This window comes from Triticum urartu, chromosome 5A (genome assembly GCF_056163025.1).
Source record: "Triticum urartu cultivar PI428250 chromosome 5A, HENAU_Tu73, whole genome shotgun sequence".
Classification (NCBI taxonomy): domain Eukaryota; kingdom Viridiplantae; phylum Streptophyta; class Magnoliopsida; order Poales; family Poaceae; genus Triticum; species Triticum urartu.
Window position 1 is genome coordinate 551,968,843 of NC_141877.1, and position 21,824 is coordinate 551,990,666.

Sequence of the window (21,824 nt, forward strand, 5' to 3'; positions counted from 1 at the left end):
ATGACAACGATGCTACGATGGAGATCAAGGTGTCGCGCCGGTGACAATGGTGATCATGACGGTGCTTCAGAGATGAAGATCACAGGCACAAGATGATGATGGACATATCATATCACTTATATTGATTGCATGTGATGTTTATCTTTTATGCATCTTATCTTGCTTTGATTGACGGTAGCATTATAAGATGATCTCTCACTAAATTATCAAGAAGTGTTCTCCCTGAGTATGCACCGTTGCGAAAGTTCTTCGTGCTGAGACACCACGTGATGATCGGGTGTGATAGGCTCTACGTTCAAATACAACGGGTGCAAAACAGTTGCACACGCGGAATACTCAGGTTATACTTGACGAGCCAAGCATATACAGATATGGCCTCGGAACACGGAGACCGAAATGTCGAGCGTGAATCATATAGTAGATATGATCAACATAATGATGTTCACCAATGAAACTACTCCATCTCACGTGATGATCGGACATGGTTTAGTTGATTTGGATCACGTAATTACTTAGAGGATTAGAGGGATGTCTATCTAAGTGGGAGTTCTTTTAGTAAATTAATTGAACCTAAATTTATCATGAAACTTAGTACCTGATAGTATCTTGCTTGTTTATGTTTGATTGTAGATAGATGGCTCGTGCTGTTGTTCCGTTGAATTTTAATGCGTTCCTTGAGAAAGCAAAGTTAAAAGATGATGGTAGCAATTACACGGACTGGGTCCGTAACTTGAGGATTATCCTCATTGCTGCACAGAAAAATTACGTCCTGGAAGCACCGCTAGGTGCTAGGCCTGCTGCTGGAGCAACACCAGATGTTATGAACATCTGGCAGAGCAAAGCTGATGACTACTCGATAGTTCAGTGTGCCATGCTTTACGGCTTAGAATCGGGACTTCAATGACGTTTTGAACGTCATGGAGCATATGAGATGTTCCAGGAGTTGAAGTTAATATTTCAAGCAAATGCCCGGATTGAGAGATATGAAGTCTCCAATAAGTTCTATAGCTGCAAGATGGAGGAGAACAGTTCTGTCACTGAGCATATACTCAAAATGTCTGGGTATAATAATCACTTGATTCAATTGGGAGTTAATCTTCCAGATGATTGCATCATTGACAGAATTCTCCAATCACTGCCACCAAGCTACAAGAGCTTCGTGATGAACTATAATATGCAAGGGATGAATAAGACTATTCCCGAGCTCTTCGCAATGCTGAAAGCTGCGGAGGTAGAAATCAAAAAGGAGCATCAAGTGTTGATGGTCAACAAGACCACTAGTTTCAAGAAAAAGGGCAAAGGGAAGAAGAAGGGGAACTTCAAGAAGAACGACAAGCAAGTTGCTACTCAAGAGAAGAAACCCAAGTCTGGACCTAAGCCTGAAACTGAGTGCTTCTACTGCAAGCAGACTGGTCACTGGAAGCGGAACTGCCCCAAGTATTTGGCGGATAAGAAGGATGGCAAGGTGAACAAAGGTATATGTGATATACATGTTATTGATGTGTACCTTACTAATGCTCGCAGTAGCACCTGGGTATTTGATACTGGTTCTGTTGCTAATATTTGCAACTCGAAACAGGGACTACGAATTAAGCGAAGTTTGGCTAAGGACGAGGTGACGATGCGCGTGGGAAACGGTTCCAAAGTCGATGTGATCGCAGTCGGCACGCTACCTCTACATCTACCTTCGGGATTAATATTAGACCTAAATAATTGTTATTTGGTGCCAGCGTTGAGCATGAACATTATATCTGGATCTTGTTTGATGCGAGACGGTTATTCATTTAAATCTGAGAATAATGGTTGTTCTATTTATATGAGTAATATCTTTTATGGTCATGCACCCTTAAAGAGTGGTCTATTTTTGTTAAATCTCGATAGTAGTGACACAGATATTCATAGTGTTGAAACCAAAAGATACAGAGTTGATAATGATAGTGCAACTTATTTGTGGCACTGCCGTTTAGGTCATATCGGTGTAAAGCGCATGAAGAAACTCCATACTGATGGACTTTTGGAACCACTTGATTATGAATCACTTGGTACTTGCGAACCGTGCCTCATGGGCAAGATGACTAAAACACCGTTCTCCGGTACTATGGAGAGAGCAACAGATTTGTTGGAAATCATACATACAGATGTATGTGGTCCGATGAATGTTGAGGCTCGTGGCGGATATCGTTATTTTCTCACCTTCACAGATGACTTAAGCAGATATGGGTATATCTACTTAATGAAACATAAGTCTGAAACGTTTGAAAAGTTCAAAGAATTTCAGAGTGAAGTTGAAAATCATCATAACAAGAAAATAAAGTTTCTACGATCTGATCGTGGAGGAGAATATTTGAGTTACGAGTTTGGTGTACATTTGAAAAATTGTGGAATAGTTTCGCAACTCACGCCACCCGGAACACCACAGCGTAATGGTGTGTCCGAACGTCGTAATAGTACTTTACTAGATATGGTGCGATCTATGATGTCTCTTACTGATTTACCGCTATCATTTTGGGGACACGCTCTAGAGACAGCCGCATTCACATTAAATAGGGCACCATCAAAATCCATTGAGACGACGCCTTATGAACTATGGTTTGGCAAGAAACCAAAGTTGTCGTTTCTGAAAGTTTGGGGCTGCGATGCTTATGTGAAAAAGCTTCAACCTGATAAGCTCGAACCCAAATTGGAGAAATGTGTCTTCATAGGATATCCAAAAGAAACTATTGGATACACCTTCTATCACAGATCCGAAGGCAAGACTTTTGTTGCTAAATTCGGAAACTTTCTGGAGAAGGAGTTTCTCTCGAAAGAAGTGAGTGGGAGGAAAGTAGAACTTGACGAGGTAACTGTACTTGCTCCATTATTGGAAAGTAGTACATCACAGAAAAATGTTTCAGTGACACCTGCACCAGTTAGTGAGGAAGCTAAAGATGATAATCATGAAACTTCAGATCAAGATACTACTGAACCTTGTAGATCAACCAGAGTGAGATCCGCGCCAGAGTGGTACGGTAATCCTGTTCTGGAAGTCATGCTACTAGATCATTATGAACCTACGAACTATGAAGAAGCGATGGTGAGCCCAGATTCCGCAAAATGGCTTGAAGCCATGAGATCTGAGATGGGATCCATGTATGAGAACAAAGTATGGACTTTGGTTGACTTGCCTAATGATCGGCAAGCAATTGAGAATAAATGGATCTTCAAGAAGAAGACCGACGCTGACGGTAATATTACTGTCTACAAAGCTCGACTTGTCGCAAAAGGTTTTCGACAAGTTTAAGGGGTTGACTACGATGAGACCTTCTCACCCGTAGCGATGCTTAAGTCTGTCCGAATCATGTTAGCAATTTCCGCATTTTATGATTATGAAATTTGGCAGATGGATGTTAAAACTGCATTCCTGAATGGATTTCTGGAAGAAGAGTTGTATATGATGCAACCGGAAGGTTTTGTCAATCCAAAGGGAGCTAACAAAGTGTTCAAGCTCCAGCGATCCATTTATGGACTGGTGCAAGCCTCTCGGAGTTGTAATAAACGCTTTGATAGTGTGATCAAAGCATTTGGTTTTATACAGACTTTCGGAGAAGCCTGTATTTACAAGAAAGTGAGTGGGAGCTCTGTAGCATTTCTGATATACCTAAAAAGGACTAAGGATATGTTTCTCGTATATGGAGGTGACAAAGAGCTCATCGTAAAAGGTTACGTTGATGCAAGCTTTGACACTGATCCGGACGATTCTAAATCGCAAACCGGATACGTGTTTACATTAAACGGTGGAGCTGTCAGTTGGTGCAGTTCTAAACAAAGCGTCGTAGCGGGATCTACATGTGAAGCGGAGTACATAGCTGCTTCAGAAGCAGCAAATGAAGGAGTCTGGATGAAGGAGTTCATATCCGATCTAGGTGTCATACCTAGTGCATCGGGTCCAATGAGAATCTTTTGTGACAATACTGGTGCAATTGCCTTGGCAAAGGAATCCAGATTTCACAAGAGAACCAAGCACATCAAGAGACGCTTCAATTCCATCTGGGATCTAGTCCAGGTAGGAGACATAGAGATTTGCAAGATACATACGGATCTGAATGTAGCAGACCCATTGACTAAGCCTCTTCCACGAGCAAAACATGATCAGCACCAAGGCTCCATGGGTGTTAGAATCATTACTGTGTAATCTAGATTATTGACTCTAGTGCAAGTGGGAGACTGAAGGAAATATGCCCTAGAGGCAATAATAAAGTTATTATTTATTTCCTTATATCATGATAAATGTTTATTATTCATGCTAGAATTGTATTAACCGGAAACATAATACATGTGTGAATACATAGACAAACAGAGTGTCACTAGTATGCCTCTACTTGACTAGCTCGTTAATCAAAGATGGTTATGTTTCCTAACCATGAACAAGGAGTTGTTATTTGATTAACGGGATCACATCATTAGGTGAATGATCTGATTGACATGACCCATTCCATTAGCTTAGCACCCGATCGTTTAGTATGTTGCTATTGCTTTCTTCATGACTTATACATGTTCCTATGACTATGAGATTATGCAACTCCTGTTTGCCGGAGGAACACTTTGTGTGCTACCAAATGTCACAACGTAAATGGGTGATTATAAAGGAGCTCTACAGGTGTCTCCAAAGGTAGATGTTGGGTTGGCGTATTTCGAGATTAGGATTTGTCACTCCGATTGTCGGAGAGGTATCTCTGGGCCCTCTCGGTAATGCACATCACATAAGCCTTGCAAGCATTGCAACTAATGAGTTAGTTGCGAGATGATGTATTACGGAACGAGTAAAGAGACTTGCCGGTAACGAGATTGAACTAGGTATTGGATACCGACGATCGAATCTCGGGAAAGTAACATACCGATGACAAAGGGAACAACGTATGTTGTTATGCGGTCTAACCGATAAAGATCTTCGTAGAATATGTAGGAGCCAATATGGGCATCCAGGTCCCGCTATTGGTTATTGACCGGAGATTTGTCTCAGTCATGTCTACATTGTTCTCGAACCGTAGGGTCCGCACGCTTAATGTTACGATGACAGTTATTATGAGTTTATGCATTTTGATGTACCAAAGTCAGTTCGGAGTCCCGGATATGATCACGGACATGACAAGGAGTCTCGAAATGGTCGAGACATAAAGATTGATATATTGGAAGCCTATATTTGGACATCGGAATTGTTCCGGGTGAAATCGGCATTTTACCGGAGTACCGGGGGGTTACCGGAACCCCCCGGGGGGTTATTGGGCCTACATGGGCCTTGAGGGAGAAGAGAGAAGGAGGCAGGAGGTGGACGCGCGCCCCTCCCCTTCCTAGTCCGAATAGGACAAGGGAAGGGGGGCGCCCCCCCCCCTTTCCTTCCTCTCTTCCTCCTCTTTCCCCCCTTCTCCTTCTCCAACTAGGAAAGAAGGGAGTCCTACTCCCGGTGGGAGTAGGACTCCCCCTTGGCGCGCCCTCCTTGGCCGGCCGCCCCCTCCCCCTTGGCTCCTTTATATACGGGGGCAGGGGGCACCCTAGAACACACAAGTTGATCCTCGTGATCGTTCCTTAGCCGTGTGCGGTGCCACCCTCCACCATATTCCACCTCGGTCATATCGTTGCAGTGCTTAGGCGAAGCCCTGCGTCCGTAGAACATCATCATCGTCACCACGCCGTTGTGCTGACGGAACTCATCCCCGAAGCTTTGCTGGATCGGAGCCCGGGGAGCGTCATCGAGCTGTACGTGTGCTAAGAACTCGGAGGTGCCGGAGTAACGGTGCTTGGATCGGTCGGATCGGGAAGACGTACAACTACTTCCTCTACGTTGCGTCAACGCTTCCGCAGTCGGTCTACGAGGGTACGTAGACAACACTCTCCCCTCTCGTTGCTATGCATCACCATGAGCTTGCGTGTGCGTAGGAATTTTTTTGAAATTACTACGAAACCCAACACACACGTCATGGACTTCTGAGTTAAATCGGTCGGGTGTGGGGTATCCCTGGAGATCAAACGACTGGGAGAACGCCATGGAGCCATCGGCGGAAGCCTCACACGAAACGATGTCGTGGAGGGCACTCTCGCATGCGGAGGCTTCAAGGATGTGGGTACTCCAACATCCTTTATAGAAGTAATAACCTTAGTAAAAATTCATTCTAGTTCTTTACAGTACGAATTGTTGCATTTACTTGCTTACTACAATCATCAATTCTCGGCAAACTATTCGCTAATCCTTATAACTAGCAAGGCCAAAGCGACTGATAACCTTGATCACTATTTAAGTCTGGGACCAAGAAGAACTTATTTAATTGTGTTTAGGTGTTGATTATTGACTGAAGTCAGGCGCTCCATCAGATTGATAACCCTTGTGCTTCACTAAGGGAAATATTTGCTGATCACCGCAAACTCTTGCTCTCGAGGGTCCAACAACCATATTAACAAAGCATACATATTAGCTGAGAATATCAGTAGTAGTAATCCATTGTTAAAAGGGTCCAAAGAATTATGAAGTTATACATGTATAATTGCACACTGTATTTCGATACTCTTATTCCAAGGTTGTGTCAAATATAGTCCATGTCTAGATCTGTGCTCAAGGAACATAGTTACATTCCATCGACCTTAATCGCTGGGGAAAATAGAGGAACAAACCAACACCGTTTAGACCACTCTATCTAAGAGTGAGACGATGGAAAGAAATGTCACGAACAACCAACAGATTGAAGCCTTGTGATAATCCCCAGGTGCATGGAGTTATTGTAGCAATGTCCATGGTGGATGTGGAAGTATATGGAGTGTCAAACCAAAGGGAGCTAAAGGTAGGTTTCCCAATCTCTCAAGTTCTGCATGCCACTTACACAACTATCTATGCACTTAACGTCTACTATGCTGGCGGTGTAATACATCGGAGGTGGCCTCCAAGAGGGAGCCCAACAGCAGGCCTACCTCGGGGCCCATAGGGCTTATTGAAGGTCCAACCATGGGAGGACAACCCAAAAGCCCATACACACGGCTAAGTGATAGTGTAGTACACCGGTGGTGGCTTCTCGGAGGGGAGCCCATCAGCAGGCCTGCCACGGGCCCTATGGTGCTCGTAAGGTTCTCGCGACAAAAGGAAGCCCGAAGGATCAAATATATCTCCACAAATCATCTTGGTCCTCAAGTCAAGACGACAACGGTCAGATTGAATCTACCACTTGCAAAACCTAGCCCCACCATTTATATAGGGTGGAGGCTAGGGGCTCTCATTCCTATATACATCCATATAACCATACTGTTGGTAGTCTCATACTTCATCCCCAATGTAACCCTCACATGAGGTACTCCACCATGAATACGACACGTACCCCGGCACGACGGTCGAGGACTACTGTTGACAACTAAGTTGCTTGGCGACGTAGAAGTAGGTGGCTGAAATTGCTCGGCCAGGGTGCGTGTGCATGGACGGCGGTGCTCGCCCGACCCCTGTCGGACCCCTGCTCCGTCCCGCCCCACTAGGGGCCCGCGCTCTTAATCCTTTGCTTTCTTTTTGAGGTGGCGCGCTTCTCGTGTCGCCGAGTTGATGTTGTGGGCGACCACCTTCTCTTGATCCTCCACCTTCGCTGGCTCTGGCAGCTCTTCGTACGTGTCCAAGTGGCGACGAAAGGTGAAAAGCGCGGGAATTGGGGAGGAGGGCGGCAACGATCGGGAGCGGAGAGGGTGAGGAATGGGGGTTTTTGGCGCAGAAACAGTGCGGACCACTCCAAACGCGCGAGGTCCGCTTCGGTTTTCGATGGGCCGGGGTTGTCGGAGTCCTACGTGGCGGGGGTTCGTACTCCCGCAAAGGCCCTCCTGATTTGTGTCCGATTTATGGGATTTCACATATCCTAACGTCTCCGCAGACAAATAAAGAACCGTGTTGAATGGCAGATTGCTGCAGGACAATTCGGTCCGGACGTATGCTCGCGATTTAAAGGCCCGCGTTGGAGATGCCCTTGGTAAAAAAAAGGTGTACATGGGTGGTTTGGGTAAAAACATTTACTCAACAACTCTCCCCATAAAATTGAGTGGCAAGAGATAAAACTGAGGTTTCAGACTTTTCGATGTCAGCACTCAACAGATCATTTCAATGTGAGCTCCTGTCCTTTTTTTTCTTCTTCTTTTTTTGCTTCGAAGAAACGAAAAGCGCAAATAAGAGGGAGAGAAGAAGAGTACACCCCGAGGCAGAAAAGAAGAGGGGCTCACGACGCGCGGCACAAGAGGCGAACGACGGAGGGAATGGTCTCCACTCTCCAGCTTCCTGGTCTCAAGCTCTCGTCTTCGGCGCCCAGGTGAGCCCCAGCCTCCCAACCCGTCCTTCCCATGCCCAGAATCCCCCATTCCGTAGGCACTTTCGACGAGCGCCTTCATCTCCGGTGCGATTTGGTCTAATTCGATTCCCCCGACTGAATGATTGACGGGCCTGCTCTTTGATTCGAGTCCCGGTTTCACCAGATTTTGGGGGAATTTCGTGACGTCCGAGGTCTGCATCCCTTTGCTCGCTCGTCTCGCGGCCCGTGGTTCTGAACTCCTGATTTGTGCGCGCGTTCGGTGGCTTGGAACTGCCGTCGCGGGTACACATGGTGTGTTTTTGTTGATTTTTTTGCTTCGAGTTGCCATGGATGTCCTTGCATTTTTTGCAAGATTTATACGGAGTGCTGTAAAGAGGGCCTGTTGACAATCTCCGCCCCCCTCCTTTTCTTGCTCACCAAAGCTGGGTTTCTTTTGGGGGCTGGCCGTGTCTTCATCCGCTGTAAAGTTTACAGTGAAGAACCTTCAAGGCGAACGTTTTGCGTCGCCTGAAGCCCTTGAAATTTTCGTCTTGGAATGCATCCCTCTTGGCTGGGAATTATTCGCGAGTTCTGCTCAGTTTTTAGCCGCATTCGCAGAGTTCAAATGTTTCTTACATTTTTGCAGAACCATGGCAAAGTCTCTGAAACTCTGTTTCTCTTACTTTCTGGGTTCGGATGGCCTGTTGAACTGTTCTTCGATTTCGGCCTGGCGTGCGAAACATCCTTGCGTGCACTGTATATTAGGTAGTGGAGTAGGATTACCTATCAGCATCTCTGCTAGTTTGCTGCCGCAGTCTTGACTGGCATTGTATACTTTTCTGGCAAACCATCAGCGAAGGAATGACAGAATATCTTTGTTGCTTCTAACTGACCTTATCATACAACCTAGGTTCTTTACTGGACTCCCACTAAATCATTGGAAGCAACCTGCATGTGCTTGAGATTCTAGCAATTGTTATATGATGCATTGCTCGAGATTCTAGCAATTGTTATGTAGTTTTTCTTGGTTTTAAGCTGTGAGTCATCTGTGTACTTTCACTTAAGTTCCAAGCAGAAGCAGCTTTGCTTGTGTAGCACAGTAACATCACAATATTCTGAATGCAGGTCTCAGGCTCTCTGATTGGAAGAAAGGAAAGGCTGGGTTACCATGGGCATTTCAGCCAAGTGGATTAAATCACTGGTTCGCATAAGAAAGCAGGACAAGGGGCGGAGTTCAGAAAATCAAGAAAAGGCACAAAATGCCGAGAGCAGTGAAGCTGTAAGTCACGGTATCCGCCTTGGATTTATAGGGTGTATTCATAATGAATGGCTGAACTATGAGGTGTGGACCTATGATTAGTTTGTTTGTCTTTTGTTTTTGTTTTCTTCTCTTATGAGGACAGCTTGATAGGTGCGCATGCTTTTTGTTTTTGTCTTTCTATGGGGGATTCGGGAACATGACAAATCTTAACGAATGAACAAAACTGCAGAAGTGGATGGTGTACCAAATTTGGTTTGTCTGATGCCAAACAAGTGCTGTTGTTGGCATGTCTTTGTCATGGGCTTGCTGCTCAACAGCTCTGCTCCACTGTCAATAGTTCCAAAATCAGAGTTACTCTGTGTATGCCAGTGTTGTATCACCACTATAAAAAAACACGCAGAAGGGTAGGGCTGTCAAAAAACGGTTGGCTTCAATCTGTCTAACCGTGGTTCAAACATTGATACTTAGTTTTTAATGTATTCAATTGTCTGTAACAGATAGCTGGTTGATTTGTGCACCACTAGATGATTGCATTATCCTTTATTCTTTCAAGTAATGTTTTTATTATTTTTTGAAATATCTTATTTATTTTAGTTCTCAAGGCACCAGTTTGTAAATTTGACCAAACTTAAACTTCCAGCAACTGTGAAGGAGTTTGCAGTTCATTTACATATAGCTGCTGTAAGAGTTCTGATACACTACTTCATGTTATGTCTACTTAAATCAAGTATGAGTGTGAATGTGTGATATGTATTCTAGGCTGTCGTGCACCTCATACTATGGTGTTACTTTTCAAGCATGAATTCCTAATTAGCGGTGTACACTATTAAGGTTTTGATTTTTTAGAATTCCCACTTGGCTTACAAGTGTTACTGCTCTACTTTTCGATCATGATGATTTTGATAAATGTTGCAGAGCTCTTCTGCTCGACAGCTACACAAACGAAAGCATTCTCTGGATCCCGCATTAGAAGAACTTGCAGTACCTAGTGAAACATCGACGGATGGCACCAACACCCAGTTAGGTTCAAATTCCATTTCATCAGAAAGTGCATCACGTGATGTGCATGTTTCTCAGACCGAAGAACTTCCTAGAGAAGGGGATTTGGCTGCAACAGTTATTCAGTCTGCATTTCGGGCATTCTTGGTATGCTATATCTTTGAGCAGCGTTGTGTTAAACAATGCATAGCATCCTGTACTCTCTTTGGCACGCCGAGAAAGCAATGTAACCACTCATCATATAGTGAATGTGCCCATATTCATGTTTTTGTTATTTATTTAACTAAACCCGGAGATTGTCAGACAATACAAAGGTCAAGCGGTTATATACATTATTAAGAGAATCCAAGAAGAACATAAAAACAGAGATTTGTTGTTAGGGTCTCATAGTTAATTCTTCAATGACCAGGAAATGACAAAGTGAAAACAAATCTTCATCTCCTGAATTAAAATTATAAGTTGTCTAGATATGTAGTTATTTCTTATTCGTGTAATATTTTAGCTCATGGTTGCTAGCATCCATCATAGTTCGCTGGTTCTGACATTTTGATCTCTTGTGTTGCTTCTATACATAATAGGCTAGGCGGGCTTTACGAGCACTTAAAGGTATAGTCCTACTCCAGGCCCTTGTGAGGGGCCATGTGGTGAGAAAGCAGACAGCAGAAACGCTTCAGTGTATGCACGAGCTGGTACGAGCCGAAGCTCGTGTCAGAGCAAGGCAAGCCGGTGTTGCATTAGAAAACCAAGTGGCGCGGAAAAAGGTCCCTGAGCAAGATGATTGTGAGAACCATGTTCGAGGAATTGAGGTAGGCTATCTAATCCCTTAGAAATAAATATGCTGCTCTGTGTTCCTAACTCCCGATCTATCATTCAGTTACACAAACTACACTTTAAGATATACATGTTGAGCAAGTCATGGAAGGAGAGAAACTGGACACTAGAGTTTAGTTTTACAAATTCAGCATATTAAATTTAATTACAAGTGGTATGCTAAAGGATGGAAGTACACATGCTGTCGCACTAAACACGGTTCATCAGCTGACCTGGATTGAACTTGGGTTAGGGACAAGAAAATATTTTATTTAAGGGTTGACTTGCTCCTGACCACCAACCATGTAATATTCGGTTATTGTGTGTCTATCCCAGCTGTATCCCCTGAATGAACGCCATTTTTCTTCAACCCTTTGATATTCTGCCAATTAATGCAGCAATAATATATTCATTGCGATTAGACCTGTTGATCATTAACATTGTTTTGGTCACCAGTTTTTTTTCTGAAATGGAAAATTAAGGCAGGTCATACATGGGTGGCATTATTTTATTTATCGACTAGATGCTGTTTAAGGGATAACTTTGTTTACTTCTGCAACAACAAATGCAGGAAGGCTGGTGTGGCGGTATTGGTTCTGTTGCAGAAATGCAAGCTAAAGTACTGAAAAGGCAGGAAGCTGCTGCAAAACGCGAGAGAGCGATGGCGTATGCATTGACCCATCAGGTAATTTTGGAGGGTACCATACCAGAACACCTTAACTAATTGAAACTTGTTAACTGAGATTAACTTGATGATCTAGAATCGAACTGTTTGTTGGATGTACACTTGTTCATGATCCATTAGTCAGGTCAGGAAGTTAATGCCGCAAGCAAGATGTCAATTAGCAGATATGTTTCATGCTTGCTCTGCTAGTGAATTATTTAACAGTCTAGTGAAGAAGACGCCAATTTTTTTTATTTTTTTTCTAGTGAAGAAGATGCCAATTGTTTCATAGTAAATATTTTTTTAGATAACTATTATCTGACTAAACCCACTATTGTGCTTATGTTTTTCACTGAGGGGTGTGTTTTTTCACCTCTTGGAGGACTAGAAATTCAGATAATAAACTAGAAAATAGGAAAGACCATGTAAACTCGCTCAATAGTCGAGAGAAAGGAGAAAGTATTGCTCTTCTTATTCTGGCGAGGCTCCCTAGATTGGTTTACATTAACTAGATATGGAAAGGGCAATTGTTACTATCAGAAAAAAATTACTAGTATTTTTTAGGGGATGTTCAGTAGCTAGTTGAACATAGGTAGCATTTAATAACGATCTTAACATGTAGATGATGATTAGTGCTCATGCTGACAATTCTGTAATAACTTTTTACATCTGTTAAGCTCTCCAAAGTCATTAACTTATGTTATTCTCTTGATCAGCGGCAAGCTGGTTTAAGGCAGCAGAAACCTACAAATCTGCAAGGATCCGAACTTGATGACGACCACTGGGGATCAAACTGGGTAGAGAGATGGGTGGCTGCACGTCCATGGGAGAACAGGTTACTTGACAATAATGCGAAAGAGAGCATGCCAGTGTGTGATGATAATCAGGATGAGGAAATAAAATCTCAGGTCACACCAAAGGGCAAAGCGCCAACTTCAAGCACTCCTCCTAATGGCCTGAGCAAGAAGAAAGGTGCAAGCCACAGGAAGTCATATTCGGATATAAATTTCACTTCATTTGGGCGATCGTCAAGTGTACTGCCTTCCACCTCTCTGGGAACATCCAAACAGAAGCCGAAACTGGAAGATGAGGCTTTTGAGGAAGTCAGCTCCCAGCCCACAGATGTAGCTTCCTTGGCTGTGCCCAATCAGAAAGAAAGGCGCGGGCAGCTGAATACATCCGCCAAGAAGCGCCTGTCCCTGCCAAATAACGGTAAAATACACAATAATCACAACCCATCCAGCATTTCATCGTTTTCTTAGCATACATTCTTGAACCCTAGAAGGATTTCTCATCTTGTCAGTTGTATTTCTGTGAACTAACTTTCTAGCATGCTTGCAAATATGCTATGCATCATTAATTCTAGACTCTCACTTTCTATGTACATCTCTGCCTTTTCTGCCATGCATTTCCATGAACCAGCAGTATATAATCCAGCTAGCTTTGATGTTTCTAACAGTCGGCGGGGGAGCAGCAAAGGGGACAACCAACAGAAATCCGATGAACCGATCCAGCAGTGCCAAGTCTGACCCAAAACCACAGGCAAACGCGCCCAACCAAGCCCGGAAGCAAGTCGAGCTGCAGGCCTGATTGCACATACTACCATTTTGAATCTGACTTGGGAAGATCTGTTCCGTTTCGTTCCTGGTGTGTCATTTCTCCAGCTGTGCAGGCTTCATCTCCGTACATAATTTTTTCCGGAACAAGGATTGTGCATCTAGGCTGACGGCGTGTCTCGACTTTCCCATTGTGCATGGTTGAGGGGTTGCCGGTTGCGATTGGTGTTGTTGTGTTGTGCATTCTTGGTTTTGCTTATGTTTTACCATCCTTGTATGCTGTTCTACCTGCTGAAACAAGTGATTGTGCTGTTGTGCAGTATTAATTTTTCATTTCTGGTGACAAACACGTTCACTCCTTTATTTCATTTTGTTTTGAGCATTCCTGCATCTGATCAATTGCTCGTTGCCGATGAACATAAGTTGGTAATATCAGCAGAATGTGTGTGGTAATTTACAGCTTCTGCTGCAGTGCTGCTCTCTATGATTGAGTTCTCCTTTATCAGAGAGAGTACGTGGAGGTTTCATTTGGATCCTCTGCTTTTGCAAAGCACCGGCCTCTGCTTGTACTGTTGCATCGTTGGGGGCGTACAATGATGCAGGTGAAAAGCTGCAACTTTTGCTGGATTTGTGTATGATTGAAACACGAGGCTCAACCTGCGCTTCCTTTGATCGCCTCCCCTTCATCACGTGGTGTGCCATGAGGCGGCTGCTCAGCGTTTTACCGCGGTACAAAAGATGATGCAGAATATACTAGCAGGCGGCAGCTCATCATCGCCTGTGGCGCTGTTGCATGCATGAATGCGCAGTTACGGTGTGCCAATGAGTTAGCGTTGTTGCAGGACTTGCAACCTATCGAGCAGACACGCTAGTGCAGAGCTCATGTGGGAGTGCAGTTTGATGGTCCTGCTTTTGGTCATCAAGCTCACGCTGCTGTAATACTAACATTTGGTCATCTACTACGAACGAGCTCAACGATTTGCAGTCTCAAAATAGGCTTTTGTCCTGCTTTTTAAAGTACCAACCTGTTAGAGTACATAATTGGCCTAATGGGCCTGGGCTGGCCATATAGCCTGTTAGTCTTAGGGTTAATTAGAGATAAGGGTCGCTTACCTTAAAAAAAGAAGTAAACCTCTCTATATAAGGAAGGAGATGTATCAATCTAATCAAGCAAGAATTAAGAAGGAAATCCCTTCCCTCTTGCCTGGCCGTGGGCAAAAAGGCCCTTAGTCGGCCCTCTCGCGCCCTCCTTCCAGCAGCACCATAACACAACCACAACCATATCCGAACAAATTCACAAAGTGTAAAAGAGAAAATAAGGGGTCTGCTGGGCAACATCACAAAATATGCCCAAAAGTGAAAACAAAATAAGATACACGACTCCTCAGAGCCAAAGAGCCCCTGAAAATTTGGGCTACCATAAAATTTTGGGGATTTTAGCATGCCTCTACCTTGCACCTCTATTAATCCAAACCCCTTTCTTTTAGAAAGTGAACCTTTTTTTGAAATGGGCATTTAAACAAAGTGTAAATGACCAGAAACATCTGTGTGGCCTTGTTATAGTCTAGAAAGGCTATGTTTAAAGTTCCATGTTAACCAGAGTTTCGTTTGATGTCCGAACGATTAAATATGGAGCTGCTATAGCCAGTTAATCAAATAAATAAACTTTCCCAATAAAACCTTCCTAATAGGGCTGCCCCTTCCCTCTCTCCTCTTAGCCCAAGAGCCCACCCAAATCCAGGTGGTCCAAAACCGCGGATCTACGAGGGGTTGACCCTGGTCTTGGCCAAGAACCACCTTGGAACCCGATGCAGACATTTGGGTCCGATTCGAAGAGCCGACCGGACTTCCGATTTGGGTGTCAACCCATTCGGTGGTTTTCCTGGTCTTGGATATAGCTAGGGGCGTGTCGTGTCGTTTTGAAACTTCCGGTTCATGCCTATAATGGGTCAACAACTGGTTTTGACGAGGATGCGTGTGGGTACATTAATGCAACCCTACAGGGGTAAATCTATTAGAATAGCAATGTCTGCGGTTATGGACGACTTGGATCTTGTTGACTTGATCATAGTGCAACTTTAACCATAACAATTAAAACTTGCCAACCATGCATGGGAGTGTCTTGTGTGTTCTTCCTCGTGTGGGAGGGGGGGGGGGAGACAAGGCTATGTTATGATTGCGCTAGGTAGGTGAATAGAGTGCATGATGCATGTTCCATTCTACTTTTATGCATCTCACGTATTATCTCTAATAGATGAAAGTTTTAGCATGTCTCTGTCAAATGCTTAGGTGCTTGCGCCGCTAAACCACTTTACCCCTTCCTTTGAAACCTATTGCATACAATAGTTTAGGTCCTCACGAATCTCGTGGAGTACGTCATGTACTCACCCTTGCCATAACCATCACTATATAGGATTGCTACTACTACGACTACACTCCTATTGGATACGACGGGACAAGTGCGACGACGAGTAAATAGGAGATCCCAGTGAAGGAAATATGCCCTAGAGGCAATAATAAAGTTGTTATTTATATTTCCTTATATCATGATAAATGTTTATTATTCATGCTAGAATTGTATTAACTAGAAACTTAGTACATGTGTGGATACATAGACAAACAGAGTGTCCCTAGTATGCCTCTACTAGACTAGCTCGTTAATCAAAGATGGTTAAGTTTCCTGACCATAGACATGTGTTGTCATTTGATGAACGGGATCACATCATTAAATAATGATGTGATGGACAAGACCCATCCGTTAGCTTAGCATATATGATCGTTTAGTTTTATCGCTATTGCTTTCTTCATGACTTATACATGTTCCTCTGACAATGAGATTATGCAACTCCCGGATACCGGAGGAACACCTTGTGTGCTATCAAACGTCACAACGTAACTGGGTGATTATAAAGATGACCTACAGGTGTCTCTGATGGTGTTTGTTGAGTTGTCATAGATCGATATTAGGATTTGTCACTCCGTGTTTCGGAGAGGTATCTCTGGGCCCTCTCGGCAATGCTCATCACTATAAGCCTTGCAAGCAATGTGACTAATGAGTTAGTTGCGGGATGATGCATTACAGAACGAGTAAAGAGACTTTTCGGTAATGATATTGAACTAGGTATGATGATACCGACAATCGAATCTTGGGCAAGTAGCATACCGATGACAAAGGGAACAACGTATGTTGTTATGCGGTTTGACCGCTAAAGATCTTCGTAGAATATGCAGGAGCCAATATGAGCATCCAGGTTCCGCTATTGGTTATTGACCGGAGATGTGTCTCGGTCATGTCTACATAGTTCTCAAACCCGTAGGGTCCGCACGCTTAACGTTCGATGACGATTTGTATTATGAGTTATGTGATTTGATGACCGAAGATTGTTCGGAGTCCCACATGAGATCACGGACATGACGAGGAGTCTCGAAATGGTCGAGACATAAAGATTGATATATTGGACGATGTTATTCGGACACCAGATGAGTTCCGAGAGGTACCGGATAATTATCGGAGTGCCGGAGGGTTATCGGAACCCCCCCGGGGGAACTAATGGGCCTTGATGGGCCTTAGTGGGAAGAGATTGTCGTGGTGGGAGCACGGAAGATGCCAAGGGATGGCTAAAGATAGGACGAGGCTTGAGGGCACTGGTGGGTTCCAGAGGCGAGGTCGGCATGAGCGAGCGCGGGACGCAAGACATATCCAGGTTCGGGGCTCTCTGGAGAGATAACACCCTTAGTCCTACCGAGTGTGGTTTATATGTAACAGTACAGAGCTGCTCCTAGAGCTGTATGGAGGAAGAAGGAGGTCTGGCCAAGGCTTAGGCTGCTCCCTCTCCTCGGGTGTTGCTTGCTAGGTGTGTGTGTGTGATCGCCTGTGCGAATGAAGTGGCTGCCCGTATGCATGGGGCTCCCGGGGGGTTTCATAGGTCAACCCCCCAGGGTTACAAGGGTAATGTTACAAGGCCGTAGGGCCGGGTTGTCAGTGTCCATGAACCCAGTGCTGGGACCCGCCGGGTACCAGGGCTCGCCGGGTTCTCCGGGTGCGGGCCCCATGCGCCTAGGGGGCATTGTGCACCGTCTTGTCGATCGTCAGGGCATGGCCAAGTTGAGTCGGTTACAGTGGCGCTCCATCAGGTCGCAGCTTGTTGGCATCATGGGTCACGTCGGGTGCACTGTTGCTACGCCAGCCTTGGTTTGCGGGTAGGTGAGAGGCACTGCTGCTTCGTCCGGCTGACCAGAGGCATGGGCGGGGTACTATGGCTTCAGTCATCAGTTGGTGGAGACTCGTCCCATCGTACGGCTAGGATGGGACGGCCCCTGACCCTCGGCCGGGTTTGGAGAACACACCAAGGGCGGTGCTGGCTTGCTGGGGAACTCTTGAGCTTGGTCGTTGGGGCCGAGTTGAGGAGTCTGGCCGGGTTGCAGAGCTCGGCCGGGTCGCAGGGCTTGGCCGGGTTGAGCAACCCGGCCAAGCGTGAGCTGGGTTGAGGGGCGATGCTGGCCCCATTGTTTTTTAAAAGGATTCGGGTTCCGTTGCCTGCCTGGGGTCCATTTCCCCGACAGTAGTCCTCGAAGCTGTGAAGGTCCGCTGTCTTCAGATGGGTGGGCCTTTGCAGTTTCCTCCTTTGCAGAGGCGGATTTGGTGACCGCCGGGTTTGGCAACACCCACTGTGTGCCGGCTTCCGGAAGCCGGATCGCGGCATTCCGCCCGTGGCGGGAGACCAAGGAGTTTGACGAATCTTGGGCAATCTTTCGGGCTTCGCGCGGCCGCCATGTGGCGCCCAGGAGCCAAAGTGGCCTGACAGGCCACGCGCGTGATGGGACGGGGCGACGGCCTAGGGCCCGCTGCCGCGCCCTCGACCCACGCGCACGGATTTATTGCGGCGTCCGTGGGTCAGTTGCCATTCTTGAGGCAGTTACTGCATGCGCAAATGATCCCACTTCCCCACATTTCGAATCGTGGCCTATAAATTGGGGGCGAGGGGGGCGGTAGAGATCATTCATGCTCGCGCTCCCCTGCCTCTTCATCCTCCATGTGCTTCTTCTTCTCCACGCACGGGTTGATGGCGCCGCCGTCAAGGTCGTGGATGGGCTCGACCGTCACCCTTGATGACATCACCTACCTCCGCGACACCAGGTGTCTGCCGAGGGCGGAGGAGGTCGAGGCGCGCCTCCCACAAGGCTAGCGGGAGCCGCGGCCTAAGGGCTCGGAGCGGGTGGTCTTTCTACCGCACTTCAAGCGCGGGTTTGGGCTGCCTGCAAGCGGCTTCTTCCGCGACTTTATGGAGTTCTTCGGGCTTTAGCCCCATCATCTTGGCGCCGGCGCGATCGTGCAGCTGTCCGGCTTCGTCACCCTCTATGAGGGGTACCTGGGGGTCGAGCCTTCGATTGACCTCCGGGTGCGCTTCTTCTCCCTGAAGCAGCAGGGGCCGAAGGCCGGAGAGATGTCCGAGTGTGAAGGAAATATGCCCTAGAGGCAATAATAAAGTTATTATTTTATTTCCTTATATCATGATAAATGTTTATTATTCATGCTAGAATTGTATTAACCGGAAACATAATACTTGTGTGAATACATAGACAAACTAAACGTCACTAGTATGCCTCTACTTGACTAGCTCGTTAATCGAAGATGGTTATGTTTCCTAACCATAGACATGTGTTGTCATTTGATTAACGGGATCACATCATTAGGAGAATGATGTGATTGACATGACCCATTCCATTAGCTTAGCACCCGATCGTTTAGTATGTTGCTATTGCTTTCTTCATGACTTATACATGTCCTATGACTATGAGATTATGCAACTCCCGTTTGCCATAGGAACACTTTGTGTGCTACCAAACGTCACAACGTAACTGGGTGATTATAAAGGAGCTCTACAGGTGTCTCCAAAGGTACATGTTGGGTTGGCGTATTTCGAGATTAGGATTTGTCACTCCGATTGTTGGAGAGGTATCTCTGGGCCCTCTCGGTAATGCACATCACATAAGCCTTACAAGCATTGCAACTAATGAGTTAGTTGCGAGATGATGTATTACGAAACGAGTAAAGAGACTTGCCGGTAACGAGATTGAACTAGGTATTGAGATACCGACGATCGAATCTCAGGCAAGTAACATACTGATGACAAAGGGAACAACGCATGTTGTTATGCGGTCTGACCGATAAAGATCTTCGTAGAATATGTAGGAGCCAATATGAGCATCCAGGTTCCGCTATTGGTTATTGACTGGAGACGTGTCTCGGTCATGTCTACATTATTCTCGAACCCGTAGGGTCCGCACGCTTAACGTTACGATGATAGTTTCATTATGAGTTTATATATTTTGATGTACCGAAGATTGTTCGGAGTCCCGGATGTGATCACAGACTTGACAAGGAGTCTCAAAATGGTCGAGACATAAATATTGATATATTGGACGGCTATATTCGGACACCGGAAGTGTTCCGGAGAAGTTTCGGATAAAACCGGAGTACCGGGGTTTACCGGAACCCCCCCGGGGGTTAATGAGCCTCATGGGCCCAAAGTGGAGAAGAGGAGGGGCGGCCAGGGCAGGCCACGCGCCCCCTCCCCCTCTAGTCCGAATTGGAAAAGGAGGGGGGGGGGCGGCGCCCCCCTTTCCTTCCTCTCCTCTCTCCCTTCCTCCCCCCTCTCCTAGTTGGACAAGGAAAAAGGAGGGAGTCCTACTCCCGGTAGGAGTAGGACTCCTCCCTGGCGCGCCTCCTCCTGGCCGGCCGCCCCTCCCCCTTGCTCCTTTATATACGGGGGCAGGGGGCACCTCTACACACAAGTTGATCTTGGAGATCGTTCTCTTAGCCGTGTGCGGTGCCCCCCTCCACCATAATCCTCGATAATATTGTAGCGGTGCTTAGGCGAAGCCCTGCGACGGTAGAACATCAAGATCGTCACCACGCCGTCGTGCTGACGGAACTCTTCCCCGACACTTTGCTGGATCGGAGTCCGGGGATCGTCATCGAGCTGAACGTGTGCTAGAACTCGGAGGTGCCGTAGTTTCGGTGCTTGATCGGTCGGGCCGTGAAGACGTACGACTACATCAACCGTGTTGTCATAACGCTTCCGCTGTCGGTGTATGTAGAAAACACTCTCCCCTCTCGTTGCTATGCATCACCATGATCTTGCGTGTGCGTAGGAAAATTTTGAAATTACTAAGTTCCCCAACAGTGGCATCCGAGCCTAGGTTTTATGTGTTGATGTTATATGCACGAGTAGAACACAAGTGAGTTGTGGGCGATATAAGTCATACTGGTTACCAGCATGTCATACTTTGGTTCGGCGGTATTGTCGGATGAAGCGGCCCGTACCGACATTACGCGTACGCTTACGCGAGACTGGTTCTACCGACGTGCTTTGCACACAGGTGGCTGGCGGGTGTCAGTTTCTCCAACTTTAGTTGAACCAAGTGTCGCTACGCCCGGTCCTTGCGAAGGTTAAAACGGCACCAACTTGACAAACTATCGTTGTGGTTTTGATGCGTAGGTAAGATTGGTTATTGCTTAAGCCCGTAGCTGCCACGTAAAACTTGCAACAACAAAGTAGAGGACGTCTAACTTGTTTTTACAGGGTATGTTGTGATGTGATATGGTCAAGACATGATGCTAAATTTTATTGTATGAGATAATCATGTTTTTGTAACCGAGTTATCGGCAACTGGCAAGAGCCATATGGTTGTCGCTTTATTGTATGCAATGCAATTGCGCTGTAATGCTTTACTTTATCACTAAGCGGTAGCGATAGTCGTGGAAGCATAAGATTGGCGAGACGACAACGATGCTACGATGGTGATCAAGGTGTCGCGCCGGTGACGATGGTGATCATGACGGTGCTTCGAAGATGGAGATCACAAGCACAGGATGATGATGGCCATATCATATCACTTATATTGATTGCATGTGATGTTTATCTTTTATGCATCTTATCTTGCTTTGATTGACGGCAGCATTATAAGATGACCCCTCACTAAATTATCATAGTAAAAGTGTTCTCTCTGAGTATGCACCGTTACGAAAGTTCTTCGTGCTGAGACACCACGTGATGATCGGGTGTGATAGGCTCTATGTTCAAATACAACGGGTGCAAAACAGTTGCACACGTAGAATACTCAGGTTTAACTTGACGAGCCTAGCATATAACAGATATGGCCTCGGAACATGGAGACCAAAAGGTCGAGCGTGAATCATATAGTAGATATGATCAACATAGTGATGTTCACCAATGAAACTACCCCATCTC

The 21,824-nt window shown here is 45.7% G+C and overlaps 1 protein-coding gene across 1 annotated transcript; it reads left to right on the forward strand.

Moving 5' to 3' along the window:
- Window positions 1-8,129: 8,129 nt before the first annotated feature.
- LOC125510499 (protein IQ-DOMAIN 5) lies at window positions 8,130-13,932 on the forward strand. The gene is made up of 7 exons (XM_048675706.2): window positions 8,130-8,300; window positions 9,405-9,558; window positions 10,456-10,686; window positions 11,118-11,345; window positions 11,921-12,034; window positions 12,730-13,225; window positions 13,473-13,932. Exons 2-7 carry the CDS (start codon window positions 9,448-9,450, stop codon window positions 13,601-13,603), a joined length of 1,311 nt encoding a protein of 436 aa, XP_048531663.1. The 5' UTR covers window positions 8,130-8,300; window positions 9,405-9,447; the 3' UTR covers window positions 13,604-13,932.
- Window positions 13,933-21,824: the final 7,892 nt, after the last annotated feature.

Bases quoted from the DNA above. Each gene is read 5' to 3' on its own strand.
- LOC125510499 (XM_048675706.2), top strand. From the start codon at position 9,448: ATGGGCATTTCAGCCAAGTGGATTAAATCACTGGTTCGCATAAGAAAG. The intron at 9,559-10,455 runs GTAAGTCACGGT...TAAATGTTGCAG, and splicing joins ATGCCGAGAGCAGTGAAGCT to AGCTCTTCTGCTCGACAGCT. The intron at 11,346-11,920 runs GTAGGCTATCTA...CAACAAATGCAG, and splicing joins ACCATGTTCGAGGAATTGAG to GAAGGCTGGTGTGGCGGTAT.